This window comes from Sinohyriopsis cumingii, chromosome 6 (genome assembly GCF_028554795.1).
Source record: "Sinohyriopsis cumingii isolate HCF-2022 chromosome 6, ASM2855479v2, whole genome shotgun sequence".
NCBI lineage: Eukaryota > Metazoa > Mollusca > Bivalvia > Unionida > Unionidae > Sinohyriopsis > Sinohyriopsis cumingii.
Window position 1 is genome coordinate 72,714,992 of NC_142966.1, and position 24,994 is coordinate 72,739,985.

General features: G+C 37.9%; 2 protein-coding genes across 7 annotated transcripts in view; both read right to left on the reverse strand.

The window, feature by feature from the left end:
- Positions 1-378: 378 nt before the first annotated feature.
- On the reverse strand, positions 379-2,853 carry LOC149797198 (uncharacterized). Its single transcript, XM_089960367.1, has 2 exons — positions 2,638-2,853; positions 379-1,973 (listed from the first exon to the last, which is right to left on the reverse strand). The coding sequence occupies exons 1-2, from the start codon at positions 2,678-2,680 to the stop codon at positions 1,480-1,482; spliced, it is 537 nt and encodes a 178-aa protein (XP_089816493.1). The 5' UTR covers positions 2,681-2,853; the 3' UTR covers positions 379-1,479.
- A 12,926-nt stretch (positions 2,854-15,779) lies between these two features.
- Positions 15,780-24,994, reverse strand: part of LOC149797199 (uncharacterized) — a 92,231-nt gene continuing 83,016 nt past the window's right edge. For all 6 annotated transcript variants that reach the window (XM_089961875.1, XM_089961874.1, XM_089961880.1 and 3 more), the window contains one exon: positions 15,780-18,848. In XM_089961875.1, coding sequence (XP_089818001.1) covers positions 16,864-18,848 — 1,985 coding nt within the window. In that variant the 3' untranslated portion in view covers positions 15,780-16,863. The remainder of the gene's footprint in view (positions 18,849-24,994) is intronic.

The window sequence follows — 24,994 nt, forward strand, 5'->3', positions numbered from 1 at the left end:
GATGAGATTCCTACAGTATATAGATTGCTGTGGTATTTGCTTAAAATAAAAATTCATCTTGATGGTATGTCCCCCAATTTAATTTATAAATCCCTGCATTGTGTATATATTTGTATGTCCCCGTTCTCAAGGTAAAATTTAAAATACAGTAATGTTTGAAAATCAGCTACGAATCGATTGCAAACGTCACAGATATATCCAAATCAGAGTAAAACGGATCTTCCTCTCAAAATATATATTTAAGATAAAGATGTTCCTATTTTGATGGTCAAAATCGTATGTACCCTTTTCGTAAGTTTTACAAGAATGTGTGTATGTACGTACGGACGGATCGACGGATGCATGGATGGATATAAGTAATATGCCCCTAAGTATATGGCATGTATATACATCAGTTTTATTTTAAAAATAAACAAAGATACGGTCTGACATTAAATCACTGTTGCATTGCACAGCAATACAGTTATGAGTTATAACAATCATTTGATAGATATAAATTCTGATCAAATAAACGACCATTCGGTTTCCTTATTACAATGTTCTTTGGATCGTTGTTTTCAGTTGATAAATCATTTTGCATTTTCTTCATATATTCAAATGCCACATAGCAGCAAGTAATCTACAAGTATGAGTAAAGAAAATTCCTTGATTAAATAGAACATACCAAGAATCAATATTGCAAATGTTTAAAATAAACAGCAGCAGTTTAATAGGGCCGTTTACAGGTCGTTATGCACTCAAGAACGCTGAGATAGCGCGACAAGGAGTAGATATAACTAATGTTACATCTATCTGTTATGATACGAATGTATATTCTATCTCTGATTATCCATCAACTTTAACCTTCCTTCATTCCTTTAAAGACTGAAAACTCACGATCAAGTATGTATGTATGTATGTATGTATGTATGTATGTATGTATGTATGTATGTATGTTGTTACAAATACGAAGATTATATATTACTTAAGGCTTGGAATATGCAAATAAACATGATCAAGGGCAATGGGTAATATTGCAATCAGCAAATCTCTCTCTCTCTCTCTCTCTCTCTCTCTCTCACACACACACAATACCTCTCTCTCTCTCTCATATACAGCCTAATGTTTCAGTCATCTGGATACCGCAATACTTCAAATAATTGGTCATTAATTGTTTAGATATTACTTAAGACTTGGAATGTACAAATACGAACAAGAGCAATCGGTAAAATTGACAGCAATCAATAAATAAAATATAAAATAATAACTATGTCTCTCTCTCTCTCACACACACACACACACACAAATACACACACACACAGAGACAAACATTTACATCCTACTGTTTGATTCATCTTAATACTGTAATATTTCAAATAATTTACGGTAAAGTTTTTGGCGTATTTCATGGTTTTGCACATAGCTTTTCATGCATCCAAAGACAGTGTTATTCTGAGATTGTTCAAGATCCTATGTAGTGATTTTTTTTTCAACTTTAAATTACATTTTATTATAGTCTCTGGCTGTACGCGAAGTATAACATTTGTACCCTATCAGAACGATAACACATAAACCCAGTCCAAGGGCAATGCCACCTGCGAAAGATGCACCATCAAATGATCTAGATGGCGTGGGGGTGTTAGACGCATGGGTGGTAGACGCAGGGGTGGATGTCACAGCTGTGGACCTTCTTGTTTTAGCTGTTTTTGAATGGGTTATCATGGTAGTGTCGACTGTACCGGCATTCGTAAGGGTTACCATGGAAGTATCAACTGTTCCAGCTGTGTTCGTGATTGGTATGACGGTGATATTGTGAGGATGGGTATGTTTTGCTGTCGTCGTATTGACTGCTGTCACGTTAGCTGCTGTCACGGTAATTATATGAGCTGTAGCTGTGGTCTTATTTTCTGCTAAGGTTGTAATCAGATGAACTGTAGCTCCTGTGACGCTTTCTAAGTCATCATCTTCAACACTTTGAAGTGGAGTCGCATTGACTGTACAATGGACAAAATATGACGATTAAGACATTTCTATTGTGCACGTTCCCATTAAGTATATAACTAACTCTCCATTGAACGAGTACTATATATAGACACACACGCATACGGAGTTCTTGTGCAAATTATTCACATACGGTCTGCTAAGGAAGGGGAAATACTATTACCAAAAAGATCTGCTCTTACTAGACTAGTGATTGCTTCACCTGTCTCTGAAACGCTGCAAGGAAACAGTTACTTGAAGATTTCTTTTTTTTTTTTTAAATTTAAGTAAGCTCCGTCTTGCCACTGATTAACACTGCTTAGCTACGTAGTTTGTGTTTCCTTTTTGGGGTACTTTTTCATTCCTGTTTTAAACAACAACAACCTGTATATAAGAAATACCTTTTCTATATTTCCAGTGTATACACAAACCAGATTTACCTTTCTACAAGAACTATCTACTTTTAAAGACCGATTCTAGATGTTTATCTGAATGGTCACTAGTCTTCGGTTTGACTGTAGATGCATAGTGACTTTTGTTTTGAGATGAAAATTTATTTAAGCTTGTCAAGAACACAACAACAAAATAAAATGAAATAAACAAGCAAAGATAATTGTATACCAAGCGTGACAAAGATGAATTTAAATTATTTAAATCTTAAATAAAATTTAACCTTACCTATAGCAAGATAGCCTAAAGCGATTGCAAAAAGAAATTTCATCTTCGTTTTACTTGTGAATGCTGCCTTTTCCTTCCTTCTGCTTCTCTTGTCTGACAGTTCTCACTTTCGTGGCTGCTTCCTTAAATGATCGGATTTTGTTGCCAATCGATGGTCTCGTGCTTGTGAATTACCCTGACCCGTCACGCGGAGATGGGTCCAGAGTCCAGCAGACGATGTAGGAGAGTTGCTGTGCATTTCATCTTGTTGACGAGCCCATAATTCTGTCACATTCCGATGTCTCACAAAGCAGGGTACAAGAGCGTACATGCATTAACGTTATCTTCAGGGTTGGACCTTGTTTATCAGAGAGTATATACGCGTATATATGAATGTACGTTTGTATATGATATAGCAATGTATCTCTATATCTTTGACATAGTACTCAAAAGCGGGACATATCTTCGCCGAGATTTCATCTTTCTTCTTTTCAGAGCGCTACAAAGTGTTGTTTTCAGTTACGACAAGGAAAAAGACGGCATATATCATTTAGTAAATATTATACAATCCTTCCTGATGGCATACTGGCGAATGACATCACCTGTGTTGTAAAGTGTTTCCAGATCAAGGACACCTACAGTAGTTTGGTTGGTTTGGCGTTTACGGCACAGCAACACAAGCATATTTTAAATGCCGAGACAGTCGGTGTAAAATGTCTGGCCCAATGAGTCATGGACACACCAGGACAGCCAGACTGAATGGTAGGGTTTGAACCCACACATTTTCGGTTGCGAATCCGGCACACTGACCATTGTGTCGCCGCTTTTCCTGCACTTCCAAATATACCGAATACTTCGAGAACAATCTTTTCTGTGTGTATTTCTAAAACATCACTAAAAAAATTCAAAACATTCGTATTCATGTTTTAAACAACTTCTGAAATATGTAAACCTGAGATTACTCTCCCCATAACATCCGTAACTAGTGATTAATGTCCTCCTCTTCGTGATAATTGAAAATCACTTATTAAAATACAGTATTTTATAAACAAATCTGGTTATGATCACTAAATCTTTATAAGTACTAATTTCTTACAATAGTTCGATTTAAATCTGAGAGAAAGAGACAAATAGATGTCGGGTTACAGTATTTTTCTAATTTTCAGACATTTAAAAAAAATTTGTTTTAGTAACTCTTCTCTGTGTAGTAAATGGTGTTTTTTTTTATTACTATTGTTAAACATACTAAAATTCAGTCATGATGAAAGTGAGAGTAGTTATTTATTTTATTTTATTTACTCGCTTCCAAATGCAATTGAATAGTTCTTGCAATGTAGCAAAAATATTATAAATCAACCAAAGTAATTGATAGAACAAATTGTTTATTGCTTTCGGCGCATTTAAAACTTTACATTCATCGGTATGCATGATAGACTTTTATTTATTGATTAATTAATGCAATTATTTTTTTTTAAATTTATAATTATTTCATGAATTCTGTTGTGTTTATATTTTCCGGTATATATTCAATTATTTATCAACTGACGCGATATTTCACAGAAACCTGTACGAATTAGTGAATCAAAGAATACGTGAACGAAATTGAAGGTACGAAAACAAAGTATTACCTATTTAACAGGCTTGGCAGATTATGGGAAAAATCAAATGCATCATTCAAACTTTAGAATTACTGTTCTATGTAAATAACAGAGGAAAATAAGAATCATTCGATTAATTACTCTCTGAGGATAAATGAACAAGCAATAAAAAAAAATTAAGCGAATTAATCAGACGAAGTTATACGAAGAAAGGCCTTAATTGTAAAGGTAATGAATAATTTGGCAACCCTATTCATCAAATAGTGTTTAGCCCCTAGGAACTTAACTGAAATTCTTGTGTAAATCAATTATGTGTGCAGTACTCGTTTACGACTGTAGTTTCCTTGTTACGGAGCACTGGGTAGTATAAGTTAACGTGATGGCTGAATGTCACGTGAAACAATATGAACACGCCCAATTAAACTGCTTACAGTAAGATCAATAGCAAGAAAGAAAAGATACGGCTAACATTTGTTATCATTAACAATAGTGACCACTAAGTAACTCCTACAGAACTTCTCCTAAAATGTATTAATGCGCTTCACATCTCTGATATCAGTCCAAATTACTTCAAAATGTCAATATCTAATGCCACATGAACAATTATATCTATTTAAGTTGGAATTAACACTACTTTATTGTTATTTTACTGAATTATTGTAATGGTCAGATTTGATTTTCAAACATGACTTCATGACACTGTACCCAATTTATTACTTTTCATTGGGGGGCCCCGAGTGGCCGAGTGGTCTAAAGCGCTCACCGTTCCGGATCACTGCCATCTCACCTCTGCCTGCGTGGGTTCGAGTCCAAGGCTCGGCTAGCGTGGGTACGTGGGAAAGCCTACCAGTGGCTTCTCGTGGGTCGGTGGTTCTTCCCTGGGTTTTCCAGGGTTCTTCCTCCACCAGTTATGCTGGCCGCCAAGTATGGCCTATATTGTGCTGAAAAATGGCGTTAAACCCGAGAACAACAACAACTTTTCATTGGAACACCTGGAGTTGTGCAGGCAATCAGTTGCTAACATGTATTTTCATGCATAGGTAGGTGCAGCTGGTGCTAATGTTCGAGTCTATACTCTTAAAATACGAGGGGTCGAATGGGAATGTTGATAAATGATAAGCAATATCTAGGTCTTAGTTAAGTACTACTACTATCATTTATTATGAAGCCGGACAGTGATATTTAAAATTTGTACACACTTGTATTATCGGTATCAATAGTCACAGGGGATGAAATTAAACTCTAAACATTCGACGTTTATCCGGAAAGATGGTTAACATGCTTATCTTTTAGATTAGATTTTATCATTATTATTATTATATACGTAATGGAATCTGACCGCGGTAATATGGTTGCAGAATTTACCGACGGCGTGTTGGACCAACTGGCAGCGGATCGTAACGTCATCTGCGTTAGAGTTACCAAACCCTCAGATGAAATGTCATTTAATTTTCTTAAGGGTCATGTAGAAACTGTCATTTGGAATCGCCCTGATCTACCACCACCAACAAGAGGCCAGCATGGAATCATCTTACGTGCACGTGAAAACGCTCAAGCGTTAACTGCAGCAGCAGATGCAAAACGTCCCCCGGCATTGTTTGTACAATGGCGAAGTGGCATTCTCCACTGCATCCACCCCGGTTAAGTTCACCAACTAATATTTTCCACCAACATTGACTGAATTAAAAAGAGAAAGATTTCGACTATTCTTCAACAAGGATACACTTGTTCGGGTAACAGTTACTGGGAAAAGATGATCGTAAGATATAAGAGGTGTTTTGAATGAAAGTTGTGTCAGACTAGCAGAAAACACAATCGCCGGCGATTTAAGTATTCCGGACTCCCCCCCCCCCCCCCACATCAGCCAATGTAGATATGTGAGAAAGCATGCCAGTAGCTTCTCGTGGGTCGGTGGTTCTTTCCGGGGTTTTCCCGGGTTCTTCCTCCACCATTAATACTGGCCGCCATATATGGCCTATCGTGTGCTGAAAAATGGCGTTAAACCCCACAACAACCAACAACCAACAACCCCCCCCCCCACATCCATTACTGGAAACACTTTGAAGTAATGGCACCTTACCGATAGCTTATTGGTCAAGGGAGACAAATAATATGGGATGTTAATAATAATAATAATATGAGCTACTTCCCTTGATAATTTTATTATTGCCTTGTTCGCAGCCCCGGCCCTAGGATGTGCGGGGCCCAAGGCAGCAAGCGGTGAGCAAGCAAAAAAAAAAAATAAAAAAAAAATAAAAAAATTACATTGCCTGGAAGCGCGGGGCCCAAGGCGGTTTCCTCGTTCGCCTTGCCCTAGGGCTGGAGCTGCTTGGTAGAGCGTGTTCCTAAATTTAATCTGCGCTTCAGGATATACTTTACATTTATTTGGCGAATATGTCAGAAGAAATTAGAAAGCACATACGGTACTTTTGGGATGTAATGTGTTGAAAATTTGCTTAAGTGTGGAATACGTATCAGCTTAAAACAATGATGCGATAGACACGCTCAAACCTTGACACGATTTCAACATACGGCCTATGTCACAGAACGCAACATACAACAGTAATGTATTACGCAAATGATAGCAAATTTTACATCATAAGGCAGTGACGTAGTTGTGGACATGCAAGAGTGGCGTCAAACAGAAGTTTATAAAATAATAATAACAATGAGGACTTTGTATAGCGCGTAATCTTTAGAAGCTCTAAGCGCTTTACAACATTAGACAACACCTATAAGATAAATAACATATAATGATATGATTACAAACACAAACACCATGAACTTAGAAAACAGAGAAAAAACATGCTGAGAATATTTAAGGTAGGAAACATTATAACGTCTTTAAGTTTGTTCTTGCAGTCGAAATAAATGAGTTTTGAGAGCCCTCTTGAATGTGATCACTGTGTCTTTGTGTCTAAGTTCAGTGGGCAATTCATTCCACGTTGCTGGGCCCTGGTATGCAAAAGAACGCTGTCTATATGACTTTGTTTTCATAGTAGGAATAATGAGTATACGATTGTCAGAAGAGGAGCGTAAGTATCTTTCTGGTGTGTACACATGGGTGAGGTCGGATAGGTATGTTGGGCTAGATTCCGTCAGTGAAACGTAGCACAGAGAACAAATTTTGTGTTTCTGGATCGAATGGATAACCAGTGTAGGGTACAGAGCAGCGGGGAGGTGTGCTCTGGTTGTGGTACTCTAAGTATGATCCGAGCAGCTGTGCTTTGAACTTTTTGAAGTTTTTGGAGTAGATATTGAGATGAACCAGACAGAATTGAGTTACAATAGTCCAGTATTGAAAGTACTAATGAACACGCAAGTGTTTTAGTGGCATCAGCTGAAAGATATTTGCGAATGGAGCAGATGTGTCTCAGCTCAAGATATGCAACCCTGCATATGTTCATGACGTGTTGGTGCAATGTGAGAGTACTGTCCAGAGTAACACCTAGGTTTCGTACTGATTGTGTGAATTTAATGTTGGTGTTGCTGATATCTATTGTTTGAGGTAAAGGATGTGAATGAGAAAGTCTTGTTGTAATCAGAATGGCCTCAGTTTTATCATCATTCATCTGCAGCTTGTTACCTGTCATCCATGTTTCACATCAGAAATGCAACTCTCTACACCTTGGATGGTAGCATCAACTTCAGTTGGGTGGCTAGATTTGTATATTTGGGTGTCATCAGCGTACAATTGGTGAGACACTGGATGATGTTCTATGACACTTGAGAGCGGCTGAGTGTATAGAATGAAGAGAACAGGTCCAAGAACAGACGCCTGTAGAAAACCACAACACAGATCAACTATAGGCCTGGAGTGTATTCCATATGCAGATACAATTTGTGTCCTGTTGACCAAGTAGGACTTGAACCACAGTAAGGCTGTATCATGAATGCCAAATACATGCTGGAGACGGTGAAGTAATATATCATGGTCTGTTTGTCAAATGCTGCAGACAAATCAAGGAGGATGAGGACTGTAATTCTTCCGCTATCCAAAGGAGAGAATGTCATTAACTACTTTTAGTAGAGTAGTTTCAGTACTGTGGCAAGGGCGATATGCAGATTGTACATTGCTAAAAAAGACTGTTTGAATTCAGATAAGATACAAGCTGGGATAGAACAACCTTTTCAAAGATTTTGGAACGGAATGGGAGATTATAAACTGGGCGTTAGTTCTTTAAATCGTTATGGTCTAGTGTTGGTTTCTTCAGCAGATGCTTTACAATGGCAGTTTTGAAAAATGATGGGAATTCCCCTGAAGAGAGAGAGGTATTAATAACATCAGTTAGTGAAGGCAATACTGGATCTAAGCACTCAAGCAACAGTGATGTTGGAACTGGATCAAGTTCACATTACTTTGGTGCACTCTTCATCAGGATTGTACGTACGAAATCCATAGAGACAGGTTCAAATGCTGCTAATAGTTGCCGCTCAAATTCTGTATCCGAACTGTATGGTGACGACGAGGCAGTTGAAATTTGGTGTCAAGCTTATCTCTAATGATTTGTACTTTGTCACGGAAGAAATTTGCAAACATGTCCGGAAGGTCGACTGGAGAGAAGGTAGTTGGAAGTGGTGTAGATTTGTTCCTTGACATTAGCTTGTTAGTAATCTCTAAGAGCTCTTTGCAGCTGGAACTTTCCATGATCTTAGTAGTATAGTGGGCTGATTTCGCTGCATGGACTATATTTGTGACATTCTTCTTAGCGGTTTCGCAGATTTGCTTTTGAATAGTGAGTCTGGTGGAAAGCCAAAGCCTTTCACTTTACGGCGGTCTCTTTTAGCAGTGCGAAGCTGGTCCCGAACACTGTTATACCATGGAGAACACTTTTGAATTGATACTCTGCACTTGGTAGCTGGGGCATGTTTGTCGAGCAATAAACGCAGGCAGTTATCGAGTTGTTCTGCTGCAGGAGGTAAGCACGTTGTTAGGTTTTCTTGGATGTCGTGTATTAGTTTAGTTCTATTTATCATACAGAAGTTTCTCTTAGTAGCAGATAAAGGTGGAGGGTTAGGGACTGATACGTCAAGATGGCATATAATGCAGAGGTGAACTGATGCAAGTTCATGGGATACCAGGGAGGACCGTAGAATGTTATCATCATGTCTATGAAGAATCTAGTCTAAAATGTAACCATGTTTATGGGTGGGTTGGTTAACTGACTGTTTGAGGTTGAAAAGAATAATGGAATCTATTGAAAAGAATAATGGAATCTATGAGTTTTGATGTGTTTGGGCTTCCGTGACAGTCAAAGTGAAAGTTGAAATCTCCAAGAATAATCAGTTTGCCACCTATCGAATTTCCATACTACAGGAGATTCGGAAACTGCTCCAAAAAGATAGATTCAGTCAGCTTGTTTTTTCTACTAGGAGGAGGGCGGTATAGGCAGAAAACATGGACTGACCTTTGCTTCATTGTGAGTGTGGTTTGGACTAGTTCAAACGATGTGTGGTCGAAATTGAATGTTGTGGTGTGCTTAGGACGTTTGATCATGGAGTTCTTTGTGATGACAGCGATTCCACCTCCGCGAGAGTTACGAGGAAACGACTTGATGGAGTAACCAGTGGGTGTTAGATCCGCACACTTAGGCTCATCGCCTGATGTTTTTAGCCATGTTTCTGTCAGGAAAAAGACGTCAATATTCTGGTCGTTGATAAAATTAACTATTTCTGGGCGCTTTTCCGGTGGTCTTAATGATTGGGCATTGAATAATGCAATACGCAGAGGTATCTCTTGGGTAGTTGACACGAAGGTTGACGAATTAATAGGGATTTGAATTAGGTTATCTAAATTAACGGTATAATTTTTTTAATTGTCGAGCCGGAAAGGGCATAAGGGAGATAACTGGAATTCTTCTTCCTGTTCTACGCCGGCCAGCTTTGAAACAACGTTCCTTTTATCGCTTCTGTTTACATTTAGGTAATGATGAATGTAGTCCCAGTTCGTTTAGTCTAGAGCACAATGTAGTGTGGAGAGCCAAGGAGTGGTCATTTAAAGCAATGAATGAGGGTCCGTCATAGCATAAACGGGTTGACTGGCGAGTATCACGTGATGGGGGTTTGTTCAAATGGATGTTGTAGCAGTGGATCAATACAGCTGAGAAAAGGTCTAATTGTTGTCGTTTCCAAAACAAGGAGATGAAGAAACACATACGAACTGAACAGCCAATACATAATGAACACAACAACGTAGACGAAGACAGGCAACAAGCACAAATATCATGAAAACGGCACAAAAAACGGAACAGTTGCATCAAGCCGGTTAGGCGATAGCTGCCATCTTGTATCAATTCCTAATAATGAGATAGTTTTACAAATACAATAGCGACACAAATCAAATGCAGAATAGTTCTTAATATATGTTGTTGAAAAACGTGAGATAAATATTGCAAATGATTTTAATACGACTCCAAGATAGAAAGGGATCAGGAAGTATGAATAGACATAAATTATTTGGAACCATAACTCAGGAATTAATTTAAAACAAATATAAATGAACACACATTTTACTGCGGTAACAATCCAGGTGTGTATAAAAATTTTATTACATTGTAACATAATTTTGTATTCCCTAGAGTAGCGGTACTTAACTATTTTGGGCAGCGACCCTGATTAGGTTTGTGGTATTCGACTCGCGAATCATCGAATACTGAAAATACTGGAGGAGGAAATTTCAAATTATTAAGGTTGATCAAAACAGCAATGTGCCCCATCACTGTATCGCGATCCATGGGTTAACAACCACTGCCCTTGAGTATATGATAGAATCAATGTCCAAGATTTGTAATGCTCAATGGAGTTAGGAAAACTTCTCACTAACGAAGCATTGGATATTTGTCTTGCGGTATATTGTGGCTCAAGAAAGACTTAAAAGTAGAAAGAAACAGTTTCTACTACACTATAATAGACGATTCTGTATTCAATAATGTATGTAGAATCTTCAGAGTAAACTTCTCTCTCTCTCTCTTTCTCTCTCTCTCTCTCTCTCACATACACACACACACACACACACAGACAGACACACACTAATATTATCAGACAGATTAGAGAGGTATAAATCTTTCCATGAAGGAATCGAACTTGTGTCACGGGTGTCAGTGCCTATCGCATAGCCCTAGTGATCTAGCGTCATAATATATGGCCTTATGACATCATCGAGAAGACGTGCGTTCTCGTACACCTGGAGTCTCTACCTTCGAGATAGGTCCATTCTCATATGACGAATAAGAGCGTGGTCTGTAGATCAGGCTGCTAGTGCATTGGATAACACGAGTAGATGCCATTACTCTCGGCATGGGTTTCATTGCTGCTTGGAACCAATTATACAACTTTTTAATGTTTGATTATATTGGCATGATTCTACTAAGTGTCATTAAAATAATTATGTATCTAAATATATAATGTTCGATCCAGGGATAAGCATTTTCCTCTTTGTTATGCTTTTAGATCTTAATTTATAATAATGATTTCAGGTATATATCATGCATTTCCAAAATAAATGCAGTGGATTTGTGCATATAACAGAATGTTAACGTCAGCTTGCCTTGCAAATGAACTCTCGTGCACCGCAAGTCCTCAAATTCGGCAATTGTTTGTTCTAACCTTCTAGGGGGCTGAGCGCATGTCTCTGTGAGTTGGGGAGCTGGTACATGAAAACTTGGAAATAGGAGCCTTTATTTGTGGTACGAGTTCGACTCTTTCTCTATCTCTCTCTCACCCACCCATATATATACGGGGTGTTACTATATATTGTTATTTATCGAAAAGGCCAGAGTTTAAGACTTAAAAATGCTTTTTATAAATAATAAACGTGAGACAGAACATGCCTTTCAATATTGCATAGTGACTTTATATCAACAGTGTCTGTCACAACAATATCAACTTCTGATAATATAGAGCAGTCTGGTGAGACTGTAACACATTCTGACGTAGTAGCGTGATCTCAATGAAAAGAAATACTATTAGTACTAGTGCACTTGAGCAGTGTGGTGGGAAATAGCAGCGGCTTCATAAAGAATTATATAATAATCATAAAGCATTTAAATTCAATAGCAATCATGTAACAAATCTATTTAAATTCAATAGCAATCATGTAACAAATCTATTTAAATTCAATAGCAATCATGTAACAAATCTATTTAAAACTTCTCATAACAATTTGATTTAGTTTTGGGATTTTAAAGTACCAAAGTTAATATCGGTTATGTAAATATATATAAGTGGTGGCCGAAATTCTTTTCTACTTAGATGTTCATACTTTGTTCTGACAGCTTTCTGCCAGTGCACTGTCTGCACTCGTATTTATAGACTCCTATTCACGTCACATTACCTTAATTAGCCAATCAATGTTTGTCCATCTCAGGGTTAGCCATGACGGTAAGCGAGTCAACTGTTCAAACTGCATGGAAAAAGTCCCTCTGCACACAAAATTTTGACCGAAATAAGTTGTCCTCTCAATGTCCATGGTGTGCGTTTTTATTTGTAATCTTATTTATATATTCATACCTATGATTAAGTAGAAGTGAACAAAACGGACAAGTGAATTTCGATGCGAATCGAGCGAGAGTACAACGTACTGCTGATGAAATGAGTCGTAATACGGTTAGAAATAGTCCCTATCAAATGCATGCTATTTCGCACATTAAAGTAAAATAACAAGTTCTACATAACCAAGAACTTACAATAATGAACAGTAACATTAGTTCTAACTCATTGTTCAACAAAAGTCTGACAAGAGAAATGTGATTCTTCGGCTGGGCACATTGATTCCATCACTATCCTGCATCTCCGCTGTTTCGGTAATAAAACTCCACCGGATGGTTGAAGTCACTAATTTATGGACTAACATCATATTTCTGGCTTTGATTTTCCAAAATCATGGAAGTAAGATAATTTGATTGGACATAAGTGTACAGAAATGGAGAACAGTCTGATAAGGAATAACAGCAAAAAGGCATTCCAAATTGTGAAAGACCTCACCAGACAGAAACAACCAAGAGTCAGTACCATTCAAGACAAAAATGGAAAGTGCCTCACAGAAGCGAGTGACACTGCAGAAAGATGGACTGAGTATTGCAAAGAACTCTACAACCATCAGTCCACAGGAGACCCAGAGGTGCTTGAAGTTCCAAACTCCTCAAATGATGATGACTACACCATTCTCAAAGAAGAGGTGGAGTCAGCAATAAGAGCACTGAAGAATGGGAAGGCAGCAGGAGTAGACAACATCCTAGCTGAACTTATCAAGAATGGAGGAGAATCAGTGAAAGAGCTACTAACAAAAATATGCAACAAGATCTGGCAGACAGGTGAATGGCCAACACAATGGACCCAGTCACTGATTATAACACTTCCCAAAAAAAGGCAATCTCCAGCTGTGCCAAAATTACAGAACTATCAGTTTGATCAGCCATGCTAGTAAAGTAATGCTGAAGATCATCTTGAACAGACTGAAACCACAAGCAGAATAAATAATAATCGCTGAAGAACAGGCCGGGTTTCGGAGTGGAAGAAGCACAACAGAACAAATACTCTTCGATCTCAGGGTTCTGTGCGAAAAGTACTCGCAACACCAACAAGACATTTATCATGTGTTCATAAATTTCAAAAAGGCCTTTGACAGAGTGTGGCGTGAGGCATTGTGGGCCACAATGAAGAAGTATAACATGGGTCAAAAGTTAACCAATACCATCAAGCAGCTGTACGCCAAGGCTACCAGTGCAGTAATTGCCCAAGGTTCTGTGGGGGACTGGTTCCAGACAACAGTGGGATTGCGTCAAGGCTGTCTCCTGTCACCCACGGTTTTCAACATCTACTTAGAGCGCATCATGAGCGAAGCCCTGGAAGACCACTGTGGGACAGTCAGCATTGGAGGGCGTAATATCACCAACCTCCGCTTTGCAGACGACATTGATGAGCTGGCAGGCAGTGAAGACGAGCTTGCCACCTTAGTGAAGAATTTGGATGAAACATCTTCCAGATTTGATATGGAGATAAGCGCCGAGAAGACAAAGCTGATGACAAAAAGTGGCAAACAAATCTCAGCCAAGATTAAAGTCAGAGGACATGAACTGGAAACAGTGAGCCAGTTCAAATATCTTGGTTCCGTAATCACCGAAGAGAGATCAAGAGCAGAAATTTTGTCAAGAGCAGCACAAACAATGGCAGCTATGTCAAAGCTAAGCCCCATCTGGAGAGACAAGAATAACTGTCTGAAAACTAAAATCAGACTATTGCGAGCTCTAGTCATCTCAGTCTTTTCGTACTCATGTGAGGCATGGACCCTGACAGCAGAATTACAACGAAGAATCCAGTCACTTGAAATGAGATGCTACAGAACCATCCTTGGCATCTCTTACATGGACCACATCACAAATGAAGAAGTGCATAACACCATCAGGCGCGAAGTAGGCCAATATGAGGACCTCCTCACCACCGTCAAAAAGAGAAAGCTGAAATGGTATGGCCATGTTACTAGAGCCAACAGTCTATCCACAACAGTCCTGCAGGGCAGCGTCCAGGGTTGCAGAAGGAGAGGTAGACAGAGAAAAAAGTGGACTGACAACATCACAGAATGGACCAGGACAAGTTTTGCGGAGACACAGGCATTGGCACATGATCTAGACAAGTGGAGGGAACTTGTCAGATGTTCAGCAGCACAGTGCCTCTACGACCACACTAAATCATGAGACCGATGATGATGATGATGAAGATAATTCATTTTCTAAACCATTTATGTGAAATTCCAGCACGATACGCACATGGTCCAACATAAAAATGAATATGGCACAATAACTGCTAGCATGCAAACTTCTTTCCTCTTAATGTTGATATCCCAGGTCTTGTAGAACTGTTGAAGTCTTTAAATGAATTCCTTGACGAATTAATTAATACTCATGACAACAGCGTTTTTATACTCACATTTAGTATAAAACACAGAGTACACATTTATAAGAGATGTAGATGGCCATCTAAACAATGGTGGGTGGGTGGCAAACGTTCAGGAACGGAAGAAGTTATTCAAACGCGTGATAGATGTTTTCAGTGACATATAAAAATGACATGATCAAATATGCCAATGTCTCGTAGATCAAACATCAGCTCACATCTCAACGTTTAACATCAAATGATCTTCACACATTACTTGGAAAATGTTTCTACATGCAAAACTCCATTCACTATACAATTAAGGTATAACACATAGTGAACTGCCTCATGTTTTTCTGACTTTGTTTAATGTTTTTACATTATCGGTATTAGTATTATTATTGAAATAGGAATGTAGTTTTAAATAGAGCCTAATAATATTTTGGTTTGCTGAGCTAGGTATTACAATATATATATATATATATATATATATATATATATATATATATATATATATATATATATATATATATATATATATATATATATATATATATATATATATATATATTGAGAGAGAGAGAAATGATACAGAAGGAAGGGCTGATAGATAGATAGATAGATAGTTAGTTAGATAGAAGGAAGGGCTGATGAGAAAATATGTTGCCTACTGGATAAATGTGTGGAACACGGGGATTAAAAATGTTACTTTATTTTTAATTTTGGCGCATCAGACAATAAATATTAATATAAACAATTATCTACAATAACAACAAACATTATATATGAAAATAAGCATAGGTCTTTGTACAAGACAAGAACATATAACGGTTCTTGACCTTTGATGAAACTGTTTAAGATAATATTGGGCTTTTCGGTGCAGATACACAAGTTCAATGTAGGCGTTATCGAATCAATGTTGATTTATTTGCATCATTATTTAAGTGTCGCTTTGCAAATACGATGGCGTAAAAGGTGTTGCTATCACGATCCCTGTAATAGTACATGATGTTCCGTGGTATTTTTGGCAATATTGAAATGGCATCATTCATTTAATGTTTATATACTTGTACGGATGACACAGATTTGTAAAACCTTGCCATTTTACAAAGGTCAATCTCCACGACCGCGCCAACCATGCCACCTAGCGAGAAACATCTGACCATTGCATTTATACTGATATTCAAAGTTATCCTGTCATTTGTATGGTCAGTAGGTTTCATAGCTGATATTGGTCATCCTAATGCATTATATAAGCCAATCAATGTCCATCACATTGCAAAATAATTACAAGCTTCTATTTGTTTTTTAACAATTACGATAGATGCAAAAATACATTAATACGAAAACATTGAATCATGCCATGACAATTTTGAATGAGACATTAATTACAAATGTAAGTTTTGCAATTAGTGAAGAATGCACGTGTTGAATAAAATTTATGTACGTTGGTATATTATTTAAAAAAAAAAGAAACAACAACAACAATAAAGAATTAATTGCACGATCTAGACATTCTTTAACAGTTTATAAAATCAAACTGATTAACTTCCACCACAGTGTCCCGGAATCACGAAGGGTGTCATGTTTAGTAATTCAAAGTTTAATAACTTTGCTCGAGTATACACAAATCCAATTAACCCAGTGAAATCAGAAGACTCTGGATTTTTTTTTGAAAATGAGGAAAGAATCGCAGCTTGCAAAAACTGGGGAGTTTCTAACGTATATTTTCCCACGACACCTGGACTAAACTAAACGCGCCAAACGGATGAGAATTGTTTTATTTTGTTCGGATTCTCATTCGGTGGCAGCGCCGTCTGGTGGCTTCCATAATATCCCTCGGAACATTCCTCACATACACCCTACGGTCTGGAGAAGGGCTACGTCGCTGCTTAGGCACACTAGGGGCATCCAGTATAAGGCCCCTTCGAGAAGAATATTTCTGTTCAATTGGAGGAAGGGGAAGAGGTTGATTTAGAGGAGGCTGAGCAGGAGGAGTGACGATGTGAATTCTGGTCATTTTGAGATCTTCCGCCCCTTCCTCGTCATCGAGTGAAGCGTCATTTACGTCTTTGTTATCTACACTATCATTGTGTTTGTCCTTATTCTTTTTATCACCACTGTCTTTCGAAGAAAGATCCATAACTTCATTAGAAGATTCCGAAAGCTGACGTTCGTATTTAAAACGTTTAGTGGACAAGTCGATGGAGTCTGAAGTCTCTGGAGTCATAGAACGTATGTACGGAGACATCGTGGAAAATGATGTATTTATATGGTTACCATTAATAACAGAAAGGTCAGGACAAGAGCTTCTGCTTCTGCTCCTTATTTCAGTATGAGGTAGTTCCACACTCAGAGTATCTCTTTTTAGATCTCTGTCATAGTGTTGATTTCTATGATGGGGCAATGACATGTTTTCAGACTGATCTTTGACAATGGACCCCTTGATTACGGGATCCACTAGGTTTGAACCGCGGTTTTCTTCTTTAGATGTGCCAAATGCCTTCTTAAGCTGATCATATGTCATTGGTATAGGAATCGGTATTGGAACTGGAACTGGAAACATCATAGGGAAGGGTATGAGCACCGTTACAGGTGGTGTCCCAGATGGTGTGGTGGCACCAGCTAGTGCTTGTTGTGGCAGAGATGGTTGAAAATTTCCAGAATTTTGACCGGTATACATCGGAGGGAAGCCTACAGGAAAAAGACTGCTCATGCGCCGATTTCCGTTGGGAGACGTCTGTGAAGAACTTGGTGTTCCATTACGCTGCAGGCCGATCGGGGTGACAGATCGAGATGACATTTCTGAGTGTGGACTTATAGTCTGTCCACCGGGGGTGGAAGAAGACTGTCTATTCCCTGGTGGGTGACTCAAAGTACCATTTGCAATGTTTTCCGGGGCCAAAGGATTTCCAGCGAAAGGTGGCATCATGCCTGGATAGAAAAATGGCCCAAAAGGACCATAAGGAGTTATGCCGGGAGGTACAACGCCCATGAGATGCGCCTGTTGCAACCAAGGTGCCATATTAGCCATGGCGGCAGGGTGAAGAAATTGAGTTAGGTGGTTAGGTATCTGCTGTGGCGTTCCAGACATTGGATGTAGCTCATGTGTTAGATTTTCATTTGTCAGCGTCTCCGAATTGCGTCTTTGTCTTTTCCTGCTTTTTTCAGTCGACTCTGATTTGATCCTGTCTATCAGAGGATGTCGAGACACTGGTTCCGGTTTAGAAATATCTAAAGACTTGCTGAGACGATGCTTATTCAAAGAGTGAGTCAGAATACTACTGAATTTATCTGAAGCATCTTTGCGATCCTTGTCACTTCTCGACCTGTCCTCCTTTTGTTTATGTTTTGTCTTTTCACCATGTAACCACAGTTCGGGAGTTATGAGAATTTCTCTGTCACTATCCCTATCTGTTGCAGAATCTTCAGTTCCTCCATTCTGAGCTATTTGTTGCAAATGCTCCTGTGTCTCTTTACAGAATATGCTCATTTTATACTGGTTCAGACACTTAGTACCACAGAATTGTAGCTGTTGTTCTCCGTCCTGAAAGTCTACATAATTCACAGTATGTCTAACATGTTTGCACCAATCACACACTTTGTTCTTCTTAAACGATGCACGGCGACACTGCGTAAAGCAGACCTCACTACAAAAAGATTTGGTTCCGGTGGGTGTCTTCAGAGTGTACGATTTTAATCCGGCCTTCTGACACCAAGAGCACGTAATTGCCGTTCCTGTTGGGCACGAATCTTCCTCGGAATCTGCAAATACAAATAATATATAACCAACAATGATAAGAACGATATTCTTGCACACTTTTTATTATACTTTCTTCAGTTTTTCCAAACATTTTAAATGTTCGTTACACTGGGAATAAAAATCTTATGTTTGAGGACCTGAGTACAGTAACGGTGTTTTTACTGTCGAAAATGGCTTTTTACCGGCTCAGATCAGTTATCGTCTGTACCCACTTTACGACAGTGAAAAATATAATTATGGCCGTCGAATGCAATACTGTATATGCAGTCTATTTATATGTGATAAAGAAAACGTTCCGTAAACGGGTAAACTTCAAGTTCAATAATTATGCCAACTTGGTAAAAAAAAAACAAGAAAAATACTTCTAAAGAAGAAAAATTATACTTTTCAAGACACTTCCTGAATTAGATGAAGCTCAACAATTACCATAACAACATACCATGGGAAACAACAGCTTACTTGTAGTATGATGTAGAGATTTTATGAAATACAAAATCTTAACCACAAAAGCTGAATATTGTCTAGTTGTTGATGCCATTTCTTCTGCAGTCTCTGTTTGTAAACTAATACCACGCCATATGATTTGCTTGCGCATGCGAGACAAAAATAGTCGACTTCATTTTCAAAAAGCACAAAACGCTATGACTAGACAGCGAAACCAAACTTTCACTGTATGTAAAAATAATAGCAAAAAATTACACTGACACTGAAACATATCAATGCATGGACTATAGAATGTGATCAACGAAATGTATTGCTTAAGTGTAGGCTAGTAGTGGAGCATAATGGGATTGAAGCATTATAGCAATAATTTTTAAATTTCACCACGATACAGATTATATTTGCTCTCTTTTATTGGTTTGAACGCATATTCAACACGCTATTGATTATATCATGCCACAAATATGAGACTCATATATCTTTTTCAAAGACACGCCATGGCCGCCGACCGTGACTGGCCTGGACGGGTATCAAACCCGCTATCCTTGGATTACAAGTGCTAAGCTAATGTGACTACCGATAAAGATCAGAATCACAACCATTTTGTTCACAAGTACCGTGGGCAAAATCTACGTCGTTGTTCATCTACGTTATACCCTGGGATTTAATAGATCAAATGGGTCAGATTTGTGTCATTAAGGCCGAAAGACACAATTTTGTACCATGATGTAGTACACATCTTCAAGGGCATGTGACATCAACATAGTTTACGACATACCCAAGTGGGTGGTATTAGATAAAAGAACAAGGATTTAGCTTTACACTGATGCCAAGTAATGTAGACATTCAATGCACAAAACAAATACACCTGAAATAGGAAAAAGAAGCCAAAATAAACCCAAGCAAAGCCCTTCACAAGGACCGACGCTCTACTTTGCGAAAAGAAAATCCAGGAATTTAAAATAAGACCATTTCTTCCTATTAACTGTCGAATGTTGCGACCATCGTTGATATTCTTCAGCGATAACAAGATTTCTAAATTAGTTGCTGTGTTACAAAAACTGGATGTCAGCTTGGCACCGTTTTCATTCAGAACACTGTAGAAATCATTAGAAATCTTTTGCTGAAAACCCCATGTCAGAGGGAGTTGTGAAAATAACATTTTTAAGAAAGTCGTTATGGCAGCCATATTGGATGTACGATTGGCACTATTTTCATTTAGGACCAACCAGGTGTCATAATTAGTCTACTGGTGAAAATCCTATGTTGACAACCATCCATTTGGAGAGGAGTATGGATAACAATATCTTTAAGACATAACATTCCGTTCAGGAGGAGTAGCCATAATATGATTTTCAAGATGTGGTGGCCATATTGGACGTCACTTCATCACCATTTTGATGTAAGACCAACCGAACATCCTTGGAAGTATTATGGTGAAAATCCCATGTCACTATGACTCTCTGTTCACAAAAATGATGCTGTAACAAGATTTTCAATATGGCTGCCATGGCGGCCATCTTGAATGTTAGATCGTTACCAGTCTTATTTGGACCAGTTAGGCATCATAAGAAGTCTTCAAGTGAAAATCCAATGTTGATATGACAATTCGTGTAGGGTGAGTTGCAATAACAAGATTTTGAAAAACGGCACCTGTGACACACATATTAGATGCCAGAGCAGCACCATTTTCATTTAGTACAATCAAGTTGTTGTACGGCAATCCTCCAAGCAGTGTATGTAGGAGCAGCATCAACAAACTTATGCTAACCGACAAAGGGACAAAAATTACAACAGACCATCCCAAAAGATTATCCGGTCCATTACCAGCACAGTTAAAAACATAATTTTGAGACCAGATTTTCTTTAGCAAAACAATTGGCGGTCCCGGGGTGAAGCAGGAGAAAAAGCATGGGTCCATTAAGCAAAGACAAATGGGGGTAGGGGTAAACGTTACCCATTTAGTCATGTGCGAGCCTAATAGCCAATCCAAAACAACAACAATTTCTCTTACATATCTAGGCACCTGTCGATACGAAAGTCTCTCTGAATCAAACGTGCTTATATTCAATTGGATATAACAAGAAAACTTTGTCTTCTATCCCCTTTTAAAGTGAAAATAAAAAAGCTCTCTACCTTAATGATTTAATACTCTTATATAAAATGCATGAATACTATTTTTGGACGAGGTATATCAATGAGGCCGTATCCGTGTATCACAGAGGTGGGCAAACTTTCCAGTGCAAGTGCGCATACAAAAATTTACACCTTGTCGGGGACCGCATAGTTCATTAAGCAAAATAATTAATATTTGAAATAGCAAAAACAGAATGTTTTTCTAAATAACATCTAATTAATTTTCAGTTGTTAATATGTTGTTAATATTTGAAAACTTAAACTTAAACTTCAAAAGAAGCACATTTATTTGATAAACAGAGTAACATAAAGAGAGTCAGTGCGAATGATGACTTGTTCCTAGGCCGCATGAAAACCCTTAGTGGGCCGCATGAAAGCCCTTGGCTGGCCGCATGCGGCCCGCGGGCCGTAGTTTGCCCACCCCTGGTGTATCAATATCAGATTTCGACAGGCGTTGATATTAGAGTGTTACTACATTTTAGCTTTTACCAAGGCCTATGCAAAACATGCATACCACAGCGTGTGCGTATTCGCTACAAACACGAAATCGTGTTACGTTCTCCAGTCGTACCGAAAAGATACATCTTTCGAGCAGAGAAAGAAAATGCGTTGTCTTGGAACTAATACAAAGTCTATCTATTCCCGAATTTAGATGTATTAATTAATCCAGATATGCTACATATTTTAACATACTAATCACTTTTTGAAGCCAAGATCTCGTGACTGCATTTCTTTGGTACGACACCCTTGACGTTTTTCAAAGTAATGGTGGAGTTATCGCAATCCACATTGAATTATTTGATTGTCGAATTAGATTAGAAAATTTCAAAGGCTAAGAAGACCTAATGTCTTCAGGCAAATCCAGCTAAAAATGATCCATATTAGTTTTCACTCACCAACTTTGGTTTTTTGAGTTGGGCTCATATTATAGGATATATGTGTAATCATTGTGTTCGTAGCTATTGGATACACATTTTTATAAAGTGGGGACATTTGTATAATTTACTTTAAACTCTTTAACTCTTACTTCTTTGAAGGACTACCAGAAACATCAACGTGTTTTCTACAAGTACTTTTTTCATATAGAAAATGAAAATAAAAAAAATATTATAATATGTTTTCGAGGGTTTGAAGACACTAAATGAACTGTTTGTAAAATTATACAATTCCGATCAATCTTTCAGTCACGTGATTTCTTGCCAGCCACCTCTCTCTCTCTCTCTCTCTCGTTTAAAACCGTTTGTAAATTTTACTTGTGTATCGATAAGACTGTCCTTTTCATGTTACAGACTACACAGTAATAGCTATTAAATTTGTTACTGATATGTTACTAAAAGTTGACATAGCATGGTGTCACAGGTCTTGGTTATTATGTATCCTTAAGTATCACGTAGAAAGCAAGTATTCATAAAGAGAAGACGGAAACTTTAATAGCATACCAAATATTTTTAGCTATGTATATCAAACATATATTGCTGTTACTCTAGTCGTTTACGTCTAATCCACACATATGGGTACTATAACTAAACTATATGCTTCCAATTACCCTATTATCCACCATCGTTGTGACTGCATTAATTAATTATTTACTCTGGAAAGGTAAACGTAGACGAATTCTGATTTTATACATTTTATACCGTATGACTTCTTTAAAAATGATCAAATGATTTTCTTAAAGTAAAAATTTTAACGAGCATTTACGTTTCTAAACAACGGTTAACCAACCAGTCTACATATGTAGTGTTCTTAAGCCTTGTATTTTAAGCTCTTCCGTTTAAAAAGAAAATATTAACGCATCAGTCCATTATTCCATCTCCTTCAAAGCTGCATTCGTAATCGTAAAGTTTGGCCTTAAATAGCAGGAACTAGAGGATTAGAAAAAATTGTAGAGCTTGCATTATCACTGTGTGAGTTAGCATGCGTTCCACTCTTAAGAATTGGCAATAACAACTGTTCCACTGTTGAAATGGATTGGTCAAAGATGATGATTTGCAGACAAAACTAGACTAAAATTTCGTCTACGTACAAAAGAATTTTTTTTTTTTCTCGACGAATTCAGTGTATTTATGTGATCGCATCCATGGTAGTATAGTTGTAGTAATACCTCTGTGTTTCAAAGCAATATCTAGAACTGTCAGTGTAAACGTAGTTGAGCTCTATTACAAGCGTACCTGGGACACCGCTAAAATATTAACACGTCTCGGCTTTAGGCAAAAAGTTTGAATTTACCATTTAATTGCTAATGTTAAGATCTGCATCATCATTTGCTCATTCGAAGACTGTAGTTATGCTATTAGCTTCTTTTATCTTATAACTGTCTCCTCCCAAGGGAACTGCTTATCTGTAGTGTCATACGGCGCAGTATAGTGGCCAGGGAGAAACCAATAATAAATTTAGTACATCACTTGACGCTGTAACCTCTGTGCGTGACAATAGTAGCTACTGCAGCAGGCACAATTCCCATGGTCGTTAAAACCTAAAGTAGCCAAGGGAAAAAAACACCCACTGTCCTAAATTATATTTGTGTTATCAACCAATGAGACTATTACTACATCATATTATACATTCTCGAGTTCTGATTGGCTGACTTAAGAGATCTCTTTTACGACAGAATGCGTTCCTCATGAGTGCAGGATGCTATAGGTCAACATGTATTTCCTATTGACTACGACAATTATATATGCACCTGCGTCACTATTGTCGCTGCCAACGTTATATAAAGTTGTATGATATACTGAATCTAGTATTGACTTCTCCGTTGGGGACTGTTCTCTGACAGTTTTGTCAGGTGTAGTATAGTGACATAGCCTTAAACTCGGGCACTGTACCAAACCATATAATACCATGGGAGGACGCTCACTGTATCAGTTAGCGCTACTTGTGATTTTAAGCTCGAACTAGTGTGACGAAAAGTATTATGAAATTTATTCTTGACATTTTTTTCAAATAATTTGAAGAATAAAATAGGCAAAGAATGTTAACGTCAGAATGAGGTTTAACTCCAAGTAAATCGAAAACTTTCCCTTTACCGGAAATGGGGATCTGGCCCGTATAACAAATGTATGCATACATTACGATACTGCTATATAGTTCTTTCACTAGGGTGTATACTATACGCCTGAATTCGTTTACAAGTTGTAAAACAGTTCATCTATGTGAGAACAGCTTCTGTAATAAATCTGTAAAAAAAAATTACAATGCACTATTGCGAGGAAGTCAATGTTCTAAACTGAGCAGTCACTGTTGTGACATTTAAACAGTAGATTTCCGCTCATTTTAAGCCGAGTTGGCGTAAGGTTACGTAAGAATCGAGTATCTTGATCGCTTATTATATTTTAGAAATAGAAGATATTAGGAATGGAATTTCAAGAAATTTTTAGAACTTTTGAAAACTGGTCCTTTCCTCAGTTATAATGAAAAGGTGTCATACACAAAGGTAACTGAACCCGCCGACAGGTGTGACATCTCAGGTGTGAATTTTGACAGGTATAACAAGGACAGATTATGTAACCGGAGTTCTGACATGTAAACAATACGAAAATACTAGGAGGAAAGCGACGGGTTGTATACA

Excerpts from the sequence above, each read along its gene's own strand:
- LOC149797198 (XM_089960367.1), bottom strand. The coding sequence starts at position 2,680 with ATGAAATTTCTTTTTGCAATCGCTTTAGGCTATCTTGCTATAG. Across the intron at positions 1,974-2,637 it reads TTTAGGCTATCTTGCTATAG|TCAATGCGACTCCACTTCAA; the intron begins GTAAGGTTAAAT and ends TCCATTGTACAG.